Source organism: Chrysemys picta, chromosome 11 (genome assembly GCF_011386835.1).
Source record: "Chrysemys picta bellii isolate R12L10 chromosome 11, ASM1138683v2, whole genome shotgun sequence".
NCBI lineage: Eukaryota > Metazoa > Chordata > Testudines > Emydidae > Chrysemys > Chrysemys picta.
Genome location: NC_088801.1, coordinates 77,187,602 through 77,206,325, shown reverse-complemented (window position 1 = coordinate 77,206,325; position 18,724 = coordinate 77,187,602). Strand labels below are relative to the sequence as shown.

Here is an 18,724-nt window from a genome sequence, read left to right as displayed (position 1 = left end):
CTAACCTGACCCTTGCTGCCGTCACCTTGTTCTCTCTTCTGGTGTGTTCTATCCCTTCCCTCACCCTATGTCTGTCCTGTCTAGTTAGCCAACATTGTCTCATTATTTCCTTCTACTTGTCCATCTGTGTGTACCCATCTTATACTCTGATTGTAAGCTTCCTGGGGCAAGGGCTGTCTTCTTGCTCTGTGTTTGTACAGCGCCTAGCACAATGGGGCCTGGTCCATGCTCCTAGGTGCTACCGTAATACAAATAAATAATAATACAGACTTACTCTTTGCTTGCTCAGCTACATAAGGTGTTACAAACAAATGCCCCTGTATGTTAGATGACACTACCAAGACCTGTTTTTCTATCTCACCTCCACTGGCATCAGTAAGTTCTGTTCTGCGCAGGAAGCCCAGGTACCCAGTCCGTGCCCACACTGTCTGTGTGTCTCCAAAACTCAGCCGAGCGCTAAAGTGGTCAGCGTGCAGTGCCTCTTCTCCATAGACTGTGTAATAACCAGTAGCATTGTGTGGACTACTCACCCAAATCTAGGACATAAAACATAACACAAGGGACCCATGGCATTATATACAGACACTGTTATTTTGCCATAATTAGACAGAAGAATTTCCTGATGCAATAGAAATCTGTCACACTGATAATCTTGGTGCCCAAGAACTGCCAAGAATGATCTTTAAAGAGAATAAACTTCCAGTTTATTTAAAATTAAAAGTAGTAAAAATACAGCATTTTCAGTGCATGCAACTAAAATACATTTCAGAGGCCAGCAGAGCTCACTTAAATGGATCTCTTTCAGTTTGGTACATGGAAAAGAATTTCTTTTAACAGGCTTCTTCCATCAAAAAGGCCTGCCGGTTTAAGTGAGCCCCACTGTATGTCATACCACACAAAGCTTTGTTTGTTTGTAAAATAGGGATCTGTATAAAATCAGGAAATATCTCTATTAAACCAATCCTCTGCATTGATGGGGGCAGGCAATGCTAAAGAAATGGTGGGACATTTATTTTACCACCCGGGGCTGCTAATTAGATATGGGTCTGTAAGCAAGCAAGGATTACCTCAGAGTTCAGAATGGAGGATGAGACAGGGCATGCAGAAATCTGCTTAGGCATGTCGACATTTTACTTGGTTTTATTATAAAGTTTCAGCTATCCTGGTTTACTCATCTCTTTGGACTGACAAAGTGATATTTCTATTCCACTATCAATCAGGCAGACATTTATTTTTAAAATATACATAAAGTCATTAAAAGTATAGTGACTACATGGGCATCAAACCTTTACCTCTCCCAAATGTGAATCTCCGAGAGGTCCCTTAGTTTCAGTGTGTGCTATAATAACCTTTACGCCAGGCAGAATCTGCAACAGGAAACAAATATCGCAACGTTAAAGTCCTGTTCATTTTTTAAACTCACCTCTCTCTTGGTGAACTCAGTAGTTCAATACTTTGACTGGAGATTAGTTCTAGGCTCTCTCACTCCCCTTGTTCTCTATAAAGCATGATTGCAAAAGTGTGTGAGGTTTCTTTAACCCTAGAGAAATGGACGAGAGTCTGTGCTCTGCCTCTAACATTCTTGGGGCAAAGGCTAAGGTGGCTGCAAGCCAGCACTGTACTATCCTGATTCTGGGCTGCTCCAGGAGCCAGTGCAGTCTCGGGGCGGGGAGGCTAAGTAAAGGCAGGATCTCCAGAGTAGTATGGAGGGTAAAGGGGCTGGGGTGAGAATCTCACATGGTGGCTTCAAATTAAAAATCCATTCACTGTATGATTCAATCCCCATCCCATGCTTTTAACTTTAAAACCATTGAACTGATTTATTTAAACTTGGTTTGTTTCTTAGATCTCATGAAATGTACAAATCAAGCAAAGTTTGAACAAAAGCAACTCAGTGATTTGGGCTGTTTGATCATATTATTGATCAGGACATATGCAAACAATATTTCTAATATGTAGTTAATCCATTACACTGAAAAGGACAACTGGGTAGATCATACCCACTCACATGGTCAAACCAACAGTCCTTTCCAGATTGGTGGATTTACTGCGGTGAGGAAACCAATTATTATTTTGCCACACGCAGAAAAACAACAGATGACCCAATTATACTCCAACTTCCAGAAAAAAATTACCTCAGGACTGAGATTAAGCACTGAATATTTTAGCCAAAAACAATGTTTGCTGGAAAATGTAAGAGGGAAAAGAAAAGAGGAAGGGTTTACAATAGAAGCTGGAACACAAGTGTAGTTATACTGTGCCCAAGTTAAACTCCTGAAGCTTGCCTTTTAACTTGGCTAAAACAACAATTTATTTTTAATTTCTGGGGGCTCTATTTCTATGGCATGAAGTTCACCTCTCAACTTAGAAAAAAACATTTAACTCCCCAAGCAATTTCTGAGAAAACTATATCCAAGCAAAGAAGCTGAACACTCAGAAAAAAACAGTTCATGAGACAGCTTTACCACAAAAGCCATCCACTTACCTTTCCAGACTCCATCAACGGCAAACTGTGTGGAGAACCCCGCTCCACCAAACGTACCCTGGAAAGGTAAATGGAAAATGCTTTTGCTCAGTAAAGATTTATTTATGGTCTCACAGCGACATTTTAAAAATGGGCAAGCGGGTTTACGTTTATTCTCTACTAATAATTTTGTTTTCCCTTTTCTTGACCTACATTGTCTGTCGACGCCTATGCTCAGTTGCCCAGGACGGTGCTCACTGACTGGGAGCTGGCAGTTAGTGAACCCCAGCTGTCTTTGGGAACTCAGTGGTGACCATAATGCCTCTATATTGTCCTGGCCGTCTAGGAGTGACCCAAACCACCAAAAACTCATTTCAAAAGCAATGCTAGAAATTCACAGCAATTGCATTCGCAACTGTTTCAACTAGATTCCAAAAGTGCCACGGGCACCAAATGCCCAACTACAACATCTCTCTTCCAGTCAGATCCCATTGACGTCATTTTGCTCAAATGAGGACACTGGCACCTACTGACTACAGCCATTCCAGCCTCACCTCACTAAACAAAGAAGCAGCTCTCAGCTTCCTGTAGGGGTGGTGGGCTCCACAGATCTGGCCAGCTGAAAACTTCATCTACAGTTGAAACATCACCTTTGTTGAAACTCTCATGACCAAATGCAGGGTTGATATAAATGATAATGCAAATTAAATGTCAAGAAGAATTTAGCAAGCAAACTGGCAAACCAGGATGGAAGTAAATGCCACTGTAGCATAACCTGCACTGACTTGGTCTTCAGTAAATGTGCATATATGTGCCAAGAGGCCAACAGCAGGAAAAACAACAGAAGGGCATAAAGAAAACAGCCCCTCGCCTGCTCCCCATATACACTATTTTATACTGCACCAGCCCCAACTCTAGGGGCCAAATTCAATCCTGAGGCAAACAGGCACCACTCCCATTGCCTGAAATAAGACTCCTCTTTATCCGAGGGGCTGAATGTGGTTTTAACAGACTGACATCTCTTTGCAAGCCTATATCCGGCTCTATGACAGTGTGTGCCCTAGAAATGAACTAGACAAGGGGAGATTAAGTTATTGCAATTTAAGTTGCTTTGCTCAAATGCTGAGCCGGTTGAAGTTAGGACCACAAATACGGTTACATAATATTCTGACTGATCTAAACACCAAGATTTGTTTTAGTGCACAGAAATTAGAGATGATGCAAGAGGGCAGAACAAGCGGTGGGAAGGGCAGGTTGGGACACTTCCAGGGTGGAGGGGCTGTGGGCAGAGGGATCAGGAGCTGACAAGCACCTTTCAGCATAAAGCACAATGCAGTGAGGATGAACAGATTTGTCTGCAGTGTTTCAGGGGTTAATGCTATGTATTTTCACCTGTACCTGTCGTGTCGAAGCGCTCTCATATCTACGTAGACTGTTGTTGGATCTGGTCCTGCAGTTCCCTAAGAACAAAGGGGGGGGGGGGGGGAATACGACGATTTTAAGAAACCAAAAAATCTTGTTTTGTTTTTCAAATCACTCTATATATTCCTCTCTGTCTTTCACTGAAACACAGTGTTGTCTCTGATATATCATGAGTACAGTAAAGAGCTCTTCCTATGACCAATTCCCATCATGCAGCTTTGGTTTTTCATACAATTGGCAAGTAAACGGAGAAGTAGCTCATATATGCACGGAAACTTTTGAAGGCACTAAATTTTATTTTGGTACTAATACACTCTTCTAAAACAGGATCATGTACTATGCTTCAAGTATATAAGACGACTCTATGCAGGCATAACCCCATTCCCTATACTCAATTTCTATATCCAATAACACAATCCTAGAAAGAACAAAACTCTTTGGTAATCAATATGTACAACCAGTCAGGCTAGAACATCTTTTCTTAGCTACTGAAAGTTTACAGAGTGCGCGGGGAGACTGGTTATTCTTTGCTGGAGTTAGGAAGTGCCACCTTGTGAGCAATTCTGATAAGTGGTTTCTAGACCTAAAAGCAAACCTGAGACTCAGTGGATGAACCACGCAAGGCACCATTTAATTCCAATAATGCTTAAACTTGGAGCAGTTTATAAGTTTATGCTCCAATAAACTGAAAATTAGACAACTCCCCAGCTGTTTCCCTCCCCCACATCCCACACAGGGCAACACAGCATGGCGTTGGGGGCTGTCTACACTGCCGCTGGGAGGTGAGATTCCCAGCCTGGTTAGACCCACTCATGCTAGCTCTGCTGTGGATGTGGTAGCACAGCTGGCGGGCGTGGACTCAGGGAGCCAGTTCAAGCCACTGCCCATGGCACAATGACCACACTGCGATTTCTGGCATGCTAGCTCAAGCAGAGCTGGCAGGAGTCTGTCTACCGGGCTGGGAATCACACCTCCCAGGTGTTGTTTAGACCCACCCTAGTATGGACCAGGATCCATAAGAAGACACCAGTTTGTAATCTGCTCAAGATTACAGGGCTGGAACGGTAACCAGCGGTTTCCTTAGAACAACATGCCTTAGTGCTTTGTAACAATGTTGATAAAAAAATCTTGTGTGTTGTTTTCTGTCACTACAATGCTGCTCTTTAGCTGGGTTAAGAATGGGAGTTCCATCTCTGGGAATGAACCATTAAACACTTCCAGTAAAAACCTGGGCAATATATAGGGACCTCTGCTTGCTTAACAAATAGGAATTCTTGTACTTCAGCTAGAAGTGACCTCTGTGAGCAAAATAACATTTCTTCAAAATGAAAAACTCAATTTGACTAGTTTCAAGTGAACTCCCTTAAGCGGTTACATTTACAGCATATGCATTGAGAAAGAAGGACTTTAGGACGTTACAAGCACACACATGCATCACTATACCTGTTCAGCCAGTTTGCCCAGTCTGTTTGGCTGACAGAGGGACCACAAACAGAAGTGACAGAGGCCAGCAAAGTGTGAGAAACAGAGAAAAGAAAAATACAAACAAAGAGGCACAGGAGACATGAGATACACACAATAGAACGGGAACAAAAAGTCATAGTATCTTAGAACAAAAAAAGGAATTTCCATTTCAGATTTTTTGGAAGGACTGACATGGATTTTCTTTACATCATTACTTGGGAAACGTGCACAAATCTCACAAAGCACTGAACCTGCATGCTTACTGCTATACCTTCTCTCCCCCACCCCCATTTAAAAGTACTTATTTAATGTTATTTATGGCTTCAATGGGGACTTTTAAATCAGTCTGTTAAGATAGGAAGATGTTCTGTATTATTTCCATACTAAACTGTACCAAATATAATTGGCTTGGATAGCACTGATACGCACTTAAATAGAACATTGCAGAATGAGAATGTTTTGGGTTGTGGGGTTTTCAGGGGGAGAGGAGAAGAACAACTTAAAAAAATTTTTTTCAATAAAAGTGGACAACAGTCAGCAAGTGCATGTTGGGTGAACTTTTCACTGTCCGTACTGCTCAATTCTTGACAGTTTTCTTAAAATAGTTTAGAAATAGGAATTGTTTACATTTGTGGAGTAGTATAGGAGCTTAGGGGTCAGTCCATTGCCATAAAATAGACACTTCCATTGAAAAAAACATGGACTCAGACAATCTTTAGTCTCCCACTACTTGTGAATTCAGCAAGCAGATCTCTTCATAAAGGCTCTCTAAAGGATGGCTCTGTGAGGGTATGGATTTCCAGAGGTCCTTCTCTCCCTAGTTTGCTTGCTAATATCTGATGTGGCTTTATTTTCAGCTGTAGGGGAAACTCAACGGGCCCAAATTAATCTTTCCCATTCTTACTTTGTCATTGCAATTGTTGCCCAAGACTTTCAAAAAAGGTGCCTAAAGTGAGGCTCCTAAATCCTTATTTAGGCACTTAAAAAACCCTTATAGCCAATCACATTTCTACGCACTCCACTCTTGATTTTATGTAGATCGAGTCTTACTCTGGGATTTTCAAACAGACAACACACGTTTGCATCTATGGGAGTGGGTAACTTATCTATCTACTCTCCCGTGTAATGAGTTCATTAAATTACTTTATTTACACCTATTTTACCTTTTTATTTAGGTCTTTTAATTAATCTTCCTTCATCTGTGCAAAAAAAAAAAAAAGACTGTGTAGCTCTTTTAAAGTGCAATTATACCTGGGACAGCATATTCAAAAGCAGTGGTTCTCAAACTTTTGTACTGGTGACCCCTTTCACATAGCAAGCCTCTGAGTGCGACCCACCCCCACCCTTATAAATTAAAAACACTGTTTTAGAAATTAACTACCATTATAAATGCTGGAGGCAAAGCGAGGTTTAGGGTGGAGGCTGACAGCTCGCAACTCCCCTGAGGGGTCCCAACCCCCAGTCTGAGAACCCCTGTTTAAAAGGTTTGAGGTTCTCAGCCGTAGAATAAGTGATATCATGCATGGCTCATTCTGAAGCTGAAGTCTGCTAAGAGGAAACGCTATTGGCGCACAATACAAGATCTGGAGTCTTGTCAGTTATCTCTGAGGGATTTAACACAACCACTTCAAATGCAGCAATATTACTAGGTGTTCTCCTTATGTGGCATTGCTGCTACTATATTGATAAATCATTTCTTCTGCGGGTTGTCATCTGTCTAGCTCCTATCTGAGAAAATGTATTTATTCAAGATGCAAAGTATCTAACATGAAGTTGCACTTCTAAATTCATTGGGGTTATAACATCTATTTGCAAGGATGAATTACAAGAGACTCTGCACATAAGGTTAGAGATACAGAAAAGAGGAGTTTGAAAAGCTGTCAGCTATAAAAATCATCAGACTACAAATGTGTGTCATAAACCATTTAAAAAAAAAAAAACCTTTCCCTTCCGAACACGTTAAAGAAAGGTATTCTTTTAGGGTTAAGATTCATACAACTTTTGCTAAGGATTATTTCTTTCTTCTCGTGGGAGAATCCAGGGTGATAACATTCAAAGATGCTCCCAAGAAAACGGGACTTCTTTCCTCTAGTGGCAGCAGGCCCAAAAGGAAATAACATCCTTTAGCTGACATTTTAGGAAGGTGTAGTAACAACCTGTACACAGGGCCGGTGGAAGGATATTTTGCGCCCGAGGCGAAACTTCCACCTTGCGCCCGCGCCCACCCCATAACTTCGGTTCATTGAGGGGCAAATCACAACAAGCCTTTATAGACCCCAGGGGCTGCTCCCCAGACCAGGTTCCTCCCTCCCCGGCCCCTGAACTCCCATGGAGGGTGCACAGCCTCCTTGTGAGCCCTCCCCACCTCACCCCAGCAGCCCCCGCCCCGAGTCCACTCAGGGGCTTTCCTGGCCTTGGGCCGCTGCAGCATCTCGGCAGGGAGGAGCTGCCTTCTGGGGGCTCCTGCAGGAGATGCATGGGGGCAGAAGCCCCCGTGCATCCCCTGGCTCTCCCCTCACCACACTCGGGCTCTGCCGCTCCTGGTAGTGTGAGCCGCCGCCGCTGCCGCCCCTCCCGGAGCAGGCTCAGGGCCCTGCGCCCCGGCCGCGGCTCACATGCCCAGGAGCCGTAGAGCCCGAGCGTGGCGAGGGGGGACCTGAGGGGCGCACGGGGGCCTCTACCCGCATGCATCTGCTGCAGCCTGGGCAGGAGGGGTGGTGGGTGCGGCTGCTCCCTGCTAGCGATGCCACCACCTTTGCAGGGCTCCTGCCCCCCCTGCGCTGCGCCGGCTCCTCCATGGCTGGGGCTCACCGCCCCTGCAAGTCAACGCTCTGGCTCTCTGGTGCCTCCAGAGGGTGGCTTCTCCCTGCCGAGCCAGGGCACCGCTTTTTGGCATCCCCAGGGCCATCCTTAGGATTGATGGGGCCCTATGCAGTATTATTAAACTGGTGTCCCTATGCCTCACGGCAGCCTGAGCATGCAGCCCGGCGGGGAAGGAGGGACAAGGCAGAAAGAATAAGACGCCCAGCCCGCCTCATGGTGGCGGAGAGTCACAGTTCCCCACAGAGACCTCTGTACTCTCTCCCTCATGCAGAAGGTACTTAATTAAAAGCACTAAAATTGGGAATAAAAAAAAAGTCAGTGACAGGTTTTTTTGCTATGCCCTGAAGTTTGTCAGACATTTATTTGCAAAAACTTTGTAGTAAGGGTGAGTCAGCTGTCTTGCTGAATACGACATTAAATATTATGGAATACGTGATGCAGCTCTTCTCTGTTTGACATTTTCTTAATCAGTATTTCTAAGCTGATTTTATATTTTAAATGTACTCTTAAGCCTTCAAAAAGTCATCATTCCAGATTGCTACATATTTAACTCACTGAAACAGACATTATTTTAAATTGATCAGTCACAGAGGTTTAGTGTGTTCATAACAATGTTCATTGCTTTTAGAAAAAGGGAACACTAATTTGCTGTGTGATACCTCCATAACGATAGACATGTTTATGAAATTTCACCAACTTTAAAAAATAGGTTTCCAAAGATTTTAGGCATAACAAAGAATTTTATCTCTTACTAAGGTAATGATTTTGCTTAAAACTAGTTCATCAGATAGAAGTAAAGAAAGGGAAACTCTTTGTTCAGCTATCTGGAAGCAAAGGGCTGTTGCTGCCTTCAATTTGGGGGAGAGAGAGAGGAGGGGGTGAAGGGAGAAATGGATGGACAGAAAGGACAGGAAGACTTTGGAAGTAAGTTTTTTTTACTATAGTAATTAAAGTGTGTATTTTAGATAAGGGGGGGTCTTTTGAAGAATTTATTTAAAAAACCATATGTCTGAAGATCCAAGCATTTAAGGCTAAAGATGATTGTGCATCTAAAAATCTATGCAAGTTTTTTTTTTTAGAGATGTGATTTTATAATCTTCACCAACTCACTAATGAAATATTTTTAAAGCAAATTTTACACTAAGGTCCTGTAGACTGACATGTTCTGAGTAAATATGACCGTCATGCACAACTGTTTTTGTCAGTACATTCAGAAACTGACAGTAGATACCTGGGGGTTGCAAATGCCTGTTAAATGTCTTCATTACCCCTTGAATGGCTCTTGAACAGTTTCAGTGTTGTGCTAATAGGTCTGGCAGGCTGGAGACTGTTTCTCTTTTAACTACTAGATCCCCTTCCCAGGAAGGCTCAGAGCCGGCAGGAAGGGTCAGAACAGGGATAGGGAACCAGTAGGGTGGACACTAAGACCCAGTGGTGCCCCAAATTTTCAGGTGCCCTATCCAGCTGCCTATGTCTGAGGACGGCCCGGGCGCCCCCAACCACTTGCCGCTCGAGGCCACTGCCTAGTTCGCCTAGTGGTTGCACCAGCCCGGCCTGTACAGAACCTCAGTCTTTGACTATCTGACTTCCAATGTCCATTCACTGTCTGACTGCAAAGAATTTACAACTTAAGGTCCCAAACGTGCAAACAGTTCTACACGTGCTTAACATTATGCATGTGAGTAGTCCCACTGACTTCAGTGGGAATTCCCACGTATGTAATGTTAAACACGTGCATACATCTTTGGAGGAAGGGGGCCTAACACCTGACAGATTCATTGAAACTTGCCTTTATCAAAACAGAGTTAATGTAGTCAGTCATCATATAGGGGTATCTACCACTTTATTAGCCTATAATAAAGCCACATGATGTTCTGTAATAACATGCACTACTTTTTTGGGGAGAGGGAGCATCACATCTATGTGGTTTAACAGAACTAGATTTAAGTCTGGTTCAGTTAGCCAAAAAATGTAGCTGTGACTGAAGTACCAAATAACCAAAACAAGGCACCACTCAATGCTATCCTCCCCACTCTCTGAATGCTGGGCTGTGCATTTTAAAGGCATAGCCGTTCTGTCTCTGATTATACTTTTTTACTGGAAAAAGTCAGTGTGGCACATTCAAAGACAACAAATACTTTGCCCAGAAAAACATAACATAAGCAAGACGGCACGCAAAGAAAATTGTAGAGCTTGTCAACATGACAGCTTCTTTAACACAGAATTTCTTATCTGAAGAACTCTCCAATTTGCTCCATATAGACATACACCAGTATCAAAATGCAAAGTTTAAATCATAATCCCACAGAGCTATAATGATATTGCTTGGAATATTTATGATGCGCAGCCATAGCAAGTTACATATTTATCTTAGTACTGTTCATTCATAGCTGATAATGTCACAGTACACTTTTTTGTATTGATTAAAAGCTAACTCAGTTGGCTATCCATCACTACAGAAGGGCAAGACTGTCATATACTCAAAGTCCCCCATTCCAGCCATGCAAAAAAAACCAACCAACAAAAAAACAAACAAACCAACCTTCAGAATTTATTTCAGTGATTTAGTAGTAGGAAAGCACACAGGGAGTGCGGGGCTTAGAACAAACCACCGATAAAATTCAACAGAAAAAAATCTGTTCAGGACACAAGCTCTAATCAAGTTCTCTGATACGCATTAGCTGAAGGGAAGGATTACAATCCGATCTCACCTGCAAGCAAATAGCTACGTTGACCCTGCAGCCAAATGTGGTGCTCACTGAACGTGCAGAGAGGCCCAGGTCTTTGAATAATTTTGAGAAGGACTGTGTTAGTGCAATCCTTGGTCTCTCCTCTGCCACCACCATACATGTTCGTACACAGGACAGGTTAACTCCCTTCATCTGTTGGAGAGGGTGTTTGAAAGAAGACAGGGAGAAAACACAATACCTCATAACACAGAAATTAGCAATTTCAGGAGACTCCTACTTTTGCAGTTGGATTAAGGGATAGACTGATTTTAGAAATGTCAGGAAAGATTGGGTCTACTGCAGGAGGGACCTAGGAAATGTAATACATACTACTAATATATACTTATGCTTAAAAATATAATATCAATAACCTCTTCCCTTTTTGTTTTGAAAGGTATTACAACGAGACTATCTGGCAAAGGGAAGTCTACTACTGTCAGCCAGGTTAATGGTAATGATTTTTTGGCATAAACAGCAAGAATGAACAAAGATAGTAACCTCTGAAGATCGTAACTACAATAGGTCCCCACTTGAGGGTCTTTGCCTTTGCATGATTCCAGCATAGGAAAAATCCCTAACTACAATTCTGAGTAGTAAAATCACTGCTTCAGTGGGAGCGCTCCTGCCGCTGAAATATACCAGAGTTCCTTTTCAATCAAATGATGGGTCTCAATACAGAAATCTTTCCCTCAAACATAGAAGGGAAAAAGGGTGCTGTAGATGAACATGGAACTACAGTATAATTACCACCTTTAGAGAAAAAGATTGAGAGAAAGCTTATTTATTTTTCCCTTAAAGTACAAAATAATGGATCTTTTATTGTATACCAAAAACCACCAGAGAGATCTTGCCAAGCAAAAAATATGGAACTATAACTGGTTAACCAGTGCATTAAGTGCAAGACGAGTTCTGCTAACAGGTAACATCAGAAATACAGGGGGTGATTTATTTGGGACACTGCTCAAATTGATGTGTTGGTGTAAACTGCAACAAAAACTTGGATTGATTTTCAAGGGCTTGTGTGTCCACCCGAACTGCTGCTGTTGTACACTGAGCCTAAGGAAAGGACTTTTAGGAGTGTGATGATTGACTAAGGTGAAATTCTGACAACATCTTAGATTTTGGGAGGTATAACACTACTGTAGAGCTCTCTTGCCTGATTTTTCATATGCCAATTCTCACCAACGTCCATATTTGGAAATTGAGATCACCTAGCTCAGGTTGCTCAAAAAGAGAGGTTTGGTCAGCTGAGTATAAGTACAGTGTTACCCCATGGCACAGGCGCCTCAGAAGTGGGAGAGGTCTGTAAACCAGACATATAAAATGTTGTCAGTCTGTGTGGGATAAACACAGAGCTTCACAGAAGTGGCACTGCACCAAAAATCCATGTTACTTGTAACTTATGGGAAGTTGCAGGATTCAACTGGTAAACTTTTGTTCTTGCCAAGCCCCAAAATTTAGAGCGATGTTCTGGGTACAGTTTATGATGTCCATTCTGGTGTGTGTGTCTCAACAGCTAAAGGGCAGCTTAATGGTTCAGAACGTTTGGTGTGGAGAATTCTGACATAGGAAAAGAAGGGATTGACAAGTGGGTGGCAGGATTTTTTATTTTTGGCTTTCCTTTTTCAGAAAGAACGAGTTCACTGAACCTGCTGAGTATTTCCCTCAAAATTTCAAAACTAAAAATACCTTGTTACTTGAGATCAAGCATGGAAACACCAAATCCAAAATGTGATTTTTTTTTTTCTGAAATTTGTGAGCAAGTGACAACTTCCTGCAATTTCAACTACAGCATTTGCCAAGAAGCAAAGCATAATCAAAGGCTTTCAGAGATTCGGCAAAGGAGCTCATTTTTCAGCTGATGACCTACAACAAACTAAAAACATTAGAGAGATACTTGTACATTAGTAAACGCAGAAATGAAGTCCACTTACCCGAAGAACATCAGTCTGTGTTCCCAGGCCTTTGGTGCACATCTCCATGACAGAGTAAGAACAGAAGGTGACCCGCACTTTGTACTGACTGACAGCAGACAACCACAAAGACACATTGCTCTCCAGTTCAAGAGGAGGGACCAAAATAGACTGGTGTCCTGAATATACACTATCCGCCACCCAAAAGAAAGAGAGAGAAACACACAGATAAAGTACACTTCAACTATGCTGAACAGGCATCATGCCAAAAGCGGGGAGGCATAGGAAGAACAAGATAAAGCAGACCAATAGCAGAGCTTAGTACCCAGAGCTTCTGTTTAAAACTCAGTCAGCCCTCCACAAAAAGCAAGCATCCAGGCATACCACTGGGGTTTGCAGAGTGACGGCTTGAGTCAGAGCTAAGGGAAATCTGTCCTCGAATATAATGAAGTGATTTTCATTTATACAAGCCAAAGAAAGTGATCCAAAGTGTAAAGAGGGATTAAACTTCAGGGAGAGTTTACGCACCTTCAGTAAGTCACAACGAAGGGCTGAGGACAAGTGGACTCTCACCTTGGGCACTTAGTCTGCTCCGGGACCCCTCAAACGCAAGATCCCATATTGTCCCTCACCCGTTTTCAAACGGAGCCCTCCACTACCTTCCCAGGCCCCCCACAGAACCTCCAAGTTAAAACCACCCAAAGAGTCACCCCGCAACTGGGTGGTCAGCCTCAGCCTCACTGCTCCACTGTTGTCCACATCCCACCTCTTCCTCAGCAAGAGATCTGCTCTGGGCTCCATCTCACTAGTCTCCGTTGCTGGCATAAACCAGCTCCCACACTGCTTTCTGGGCAGAGGGAGAGATGTAGCAGCTGGTGGAGGCTGTTCTCTCAGAGGAGCCACTGGGCAGACCATGAAGCAGGAATACAGGGCAGGAGGGGACTCAACCCAGCCTCTCCCCCCAGCAGTATAAATCACCCACCCCCTAGAGGTCTCAAAGTCTCAGAAATGAGTCTATTCCCAGGTTAAATCCATCAGGGAACTGGCCATTTTCCTCACAGTTAATACCAGTGTAAGAGAAAAACAAACCAGCATGTTCAATTCGCCTTCAGTGGAAAGTTTTATATATACACACAAGCTACATGAGAAAAATTAGTGTTATACACAAAATATTTTTCTGATTGTAGGACAAAAGGCAAGAGATAAAGAAATACTTCAAACTTCACTGAAAAAACAAGAAAGGTAGTCAATAAACACTGCCTGCCAAATGTATTTCAGAATGAGACAACAAATAAGGAGGAGTCTTTTTAAGGAGGACTTGAACTTATTTTTATGATGTTGAAAAACTAACGAGAAGCAGCAATGCCAGTTTAAACATTTCACTAGACAGCATATGTTAAAAAAATAAAACTTGCATTTTGGCAATTAAACTACCAATAGAGAATTTTATTGTTAACAAATAATTGCAGCACATGATCGATCAGAATGTGAGACAACAGAGAGGTTGAAGAACTCATCGAGATTTTACAACCAGCCTTATTTGTACCCACCATGCATATATCAAATACATTTAACCCCACTCTTAATAGATACTCTCTGATTTTCCCTTGACAGAAAAGTCAAAGATCTCTATCTGATGAGATACATGGCAGGGTACTAAGAACTGAGGTTATAAAATATGAATGCCAGCCTATTACAGAAAGGGTTTTGTCACTACCTACCCACAGAAGATTTTGGTACTGCTGTTCCCACAGTAGTTACTATTCCTCATAGATACAACTCTCTTTCACATATTTCTTAGATAAATGTATGCTGTTAGAGAATCAGTCTTGCAGAAAATGCACTAAGCAGTTCCTAATGGGTCAACTGGATCTTTGATTGACTGTAAATCCATTCACCTTTCAATGTCAATGAAAATTTTATTGTGTTCTCCCCAGCAGGTGCCCTGGATCTGTCAGCTTCTAACGAACAGAGTCTATGTTCATATCAAAGATTTTAATTTAGAATCTGGTTCACAGTTAGCAGATCGGAATGGAAAGCAAGAGAGAATCTGAATTAGTTCCAACTTTATTTGTTTAATATAGTTTGTTAATTTTGAAATGACAGATGTATGTCTCTGTGATGTAACATTGGTAAATATGGTCTTAAATCAATTAGTGTCAAGGAAACAAAGGAACAACCCTTTCAGTGGCGCACTGAAAAACAGGCTCAGAAGAGTATGGTTGGGAGTGTTCCAGCTTCTCCAGTGCGCATTCAGTGGGGGACCATGTTCCCTGCCAGGCTTTCCCCCTCAAAAACTTTTGGCTCGTCAGTGGCTAGTACTACAAATAGGTTTGGGTTTTTAAATAGCTCCTCTGTATTCTGTTTCTGGATCAATCCTGTACTCCAACTAGATAAAAAACTCTCTGATGCTGCATTCAGAGAGAACAACCTAGCACTGTAGCACTTTACAGTCAGTAAAGGCAAGGCTTATGTAACATTTGGACAGACAGCACCTCATATGCAACTCCCCTTCCTTTAAAAAACGCACACCAGTAAAGAACACAGATTCTCTGATTTTATTTAACTGTATTTTGAAACAATTTTTTTTCCTTGCTGAAACTATAAGATGTTCTCAAGATTTAAATTAAATTTATTCTCCTTCCCCCACTATTTTTCCCCCCATCTAAAATGTAGGGTGCCTGACTTATTGCAATGGTCTCGATTTTCGATCTTTGTTTAAATAAACCTCTTATATTCCATTTATGTATTTATTCATTAACCATCTAAAAAGTGAAAGCATTCCACAGCAGAGGGCTGATCATAAACTAATTACTTTGGATTTGGTTGGGTAACTCAATTTAAAATGAATGAGGTAACGAGAGATGAACAATTGTACAACAGTACTGGATGTGTTGAATTTTAGTGATTTTACTATCTGAGCCAAATACTTCCCCTTGCATTTTAGGGAATGTTAAATTGCTTGCTTCTAATTATATTGTTGTTATTTATTACTGTATAATGCCAACCTGGTGTTGGGTGCTTTATGTACATGTATCGAGTTAGGGCCCCTGCCTCAAAGAGACACTTTTTGAGAAGTTTATTTGATCTAGATCAGTGGTTTTCAACCCACAGGCCGCATGCGGCACAATTAGCACACAGCTGCGGCCCACCTGTGTGCTAAAGGCTGCCGGGCCGCATGGGGTCCAGGTTCCCAGCTGCCTGGCGCAACGAGGTTGGGGCCGCCGGCCAGCCCTTCAGAGAGTCCAGGGGCTTCCCCACGGGGTCCGGGCTGCCCTGCTGCATGGCCAAGTCCAGGGTCCCTGCCACCTGGCCCCCCGCCCCACTCCTGGTCCCACTCTGTGGAGAGGTCTCTGGATGGGAGGCGCTGGGCATAGGTGTCTGTGGGGAGAGGTTGGGGGGGCACTGTGATTCTCAACCTGCGGCCCAGGTAATACATTGTGGGCTGCATATGATAAATAGGTTGAGGACCACTGATCTAGATTAAACCAATACTGAAATCCTCTTTCTTGTCCTTGAAATCCAAGTAACCCATATTTACAAACAATGTTTCTTCTCCCGTTCAAAACAAATATGTTTGGGTCTCAGGAAGCTGCCAGATAACCAGGTGTAGAAAGTACCACAATAGTGACTGCAAACAGAGCAGGCAAACAGAAAACAGAAAAGCAAGGAAGCCCCAGGTAGGTATAAGGTTTAAAATACTGTACCTGCAGAGGCACCATAGTGCAAACCCGAGGCCACAATAAGGGTCAAGGCAGATGGCAATCTGTCGTGAAGGGTATAGTTCACACTGTAGCTTTACAGAGCGACATAAGGCACTTGTAGCTGCATGTGACATCTGGAGAAGGAAAACAGGCTCACTAAAGGCTCATGTATGTCAGGAAATTTTTACATGTTTAAACACACTTGGGAATACTGGATGTAGAAGCCATGACAGTCCATGATTTTGCAGTCAATGTGAATAAGGGAAGTCATGTTCAGCATCAAATAACCACTTCAATAAAGGTGCGAGTGCTAGTAATGCACCTCTGCAGATATCCAGGGAGTCCTCCAGCAAAAACAGGAAAGACCAGAGTTGACATTCCTGAAACTTCTAAGGTCCAAAACAGAGAAAAAATTTTTTAACCCCTCCATAAGCCCTCTTTATGCATCCTAAAGGAACAAGAAGGTACAAGCCCTGTGTTTCCTAAGATATTTTGAGGGTCATCTTTAAGTGATTTGTCTATAGTTGAACAGCATTTCTGTGGTAGTTGAGAACGGTACTCTTTACTCCCAGTCATGCCCCTTAACTTCAGGACTATTCCTTCTCTGACCATGTCTACGCTACAAACTTATGTCGATGCAAGTTACGTCGGCATAGAGCCATTGCAGTCAGCACATCACTTGTTCACATGCACACTTGGCTCCTTGTGTCGGCGGTGCAAGTACTCAGCAGGAGTGCTTGTTTCGATGTACAGTGCGGAGCACCATTGGTAGATTAGCATCCTAGCACAGGGTGCCATCCCTGCAATGGAAAATTTATCTACACACTTACCTGAGTTTCCTTCCCCTGCGTTGGGCTCGTCTGTGCTCGACTGACTGGACTCAAAAAACAGGTCCTGGCTCACTATGCAGCTGGATCCCCCAGTTGCCTGTCCCCCCATTCTCCTCCTTGTCCACCTCTTCCTCCTTGCTGTTCACGGCAGGGACCTGTGACTTGGGCTCTTGGAGGTATCCACAGTGGTGTGTATGGGCGAGAGGTCTCCACTGAATATGGCAAGTGGCTCTTTGTAAAAGTGTCAGGTCTGCGGCTCAGCACCAGATCGATTGTTGGCCTCCTTGGCCTTCTGGTATGCTTGCTGCAGCTCCTTAACTTTCATGTGGCCCTGCTGCTTGTCCCTTTTGTACCCTTTCTCCTGCATCCTCCGAGCAATCTGCTCACAGATGGTGACGTTTCTATGGTTGGTTTGGAACTGTGCCTGCACAGTCTTCTCCCTACAGGTCCAGGAGATCCAATATCTCCTGTCTCCAGACAGGAGCGTGTAGCCAGTAAGGTCAGTTGCACTTAACAAAGGAGAGCTGCTTAGTGTGCTCACCAAGTCAGGCAATCAAGAAAAGGAATTTCAAAAGTTCACAGGGCTTTAAATGGTGGGTGGTGGCGATGGCGGGCTTCTGGTCTACGCGACCCCTGGGCAGTGGAGTTCACAATGGTGACCAGAGCGGTCAGCCTGGGCCATTGTGGGACAGCTGCTGGAGAATTATAAGGATTGACATAGGTAACAAGTGTCTACTCTCATGCTGCGTTGACCTCAGTACATCGACCATGGCTCAATATTGCTCAGGGAAGTGGTGTCACTATGTTGGCATAAGAGAGCTCTTACATCAGTTCGAGACAAAGTTAAGTGTGGACACATGCACAACTAGACTGACGCACGGCAGCTGACAACAACAACAACTTTGTAATGTAGACCAGGCCTTCACCTCTTCTCTTAAGTCTCACCAATTCCCCAGCTATAACCATCATTAACTGAATATTTCTAGACAGCTGTGCCTGACATGTCTACAACAGAAACCTTGGTTGCAATGTGAGATTTGAAATATGTTTACATTAAAACATCTCTCACCATTTTTAGGCTTCTTCCCAGATTGAGTTGAACGGAATAAAGAATATGAAAAGATTCCAGTGAAGAAACTAGTTAAGACAATCATCTCAATTCAATTAATATACCTTTACTCCTGCTAATATGCCAGTCGTAGACACACTGAAGTCCAAATAGGCCAACATGTCCGGGGATGGAGGTCTAAAAATATTAGCCACCTTCTTTTTAGGTATATCATCTATTTAAAATACACAAAAGCAATACAATTGCACATTATTTTGGAAAAGGTAGAGCAGTAAACCTTTAAAACATTGGACTATTAGGTTATTC

The 18,724-nt window shown here is 42.9% G+C and overlaps 1 protein-coding gene across 8 annotated transcripts in view; it reads right to left on the bottom strand.

Moving 5' to 3' along the window:
- DIP2A (disco interacting protein 2 homolog A) overlaps positions 1-18,724 on the bottom strand; it is a 200,231-nt gene that overhangs the window by 8,651 nt on the left and 172,856 nt on the right. For 7 of the 8 annotated variants that reach the window (XM_065562263.1, XM_065562261.1, XM_065562260.1 and 4 more), the window contains 8 exons: positions 18,523-18,632; positions 16,523-16,653; positions 12,837-13,005; positions 10,885-11,055; positions 3,863-3,924; positions 2,486-2,543; positions 1,293-1,367; positions 362-536 (listed from right to left, as the gene is read on the bottom strand). In XM_065562263.1, coding sequence (XP_065418335.1) covers positions 362-536; positions 1,293-1,367; positions 2,486-2,543; positions 3,863-3,924; positions 10,885-11,055; positions 12,837-13,005; positions 16,523-16,653; positions 18,523-18,632 — 951 coding nt within the window. The remainder of the gene's footprint in view (positions 1-361; positions 537-1,292; positions 1,368-2,485; positions 2,544-3,862; positions 3,925-10,884; positions 11,056-12,836; positions 13,006-16,522; positions 16,654-18,522; positions 18,633-18,724) is intronic. The other variant, XR_010591669.1, reaches the window with a different exon arrangement.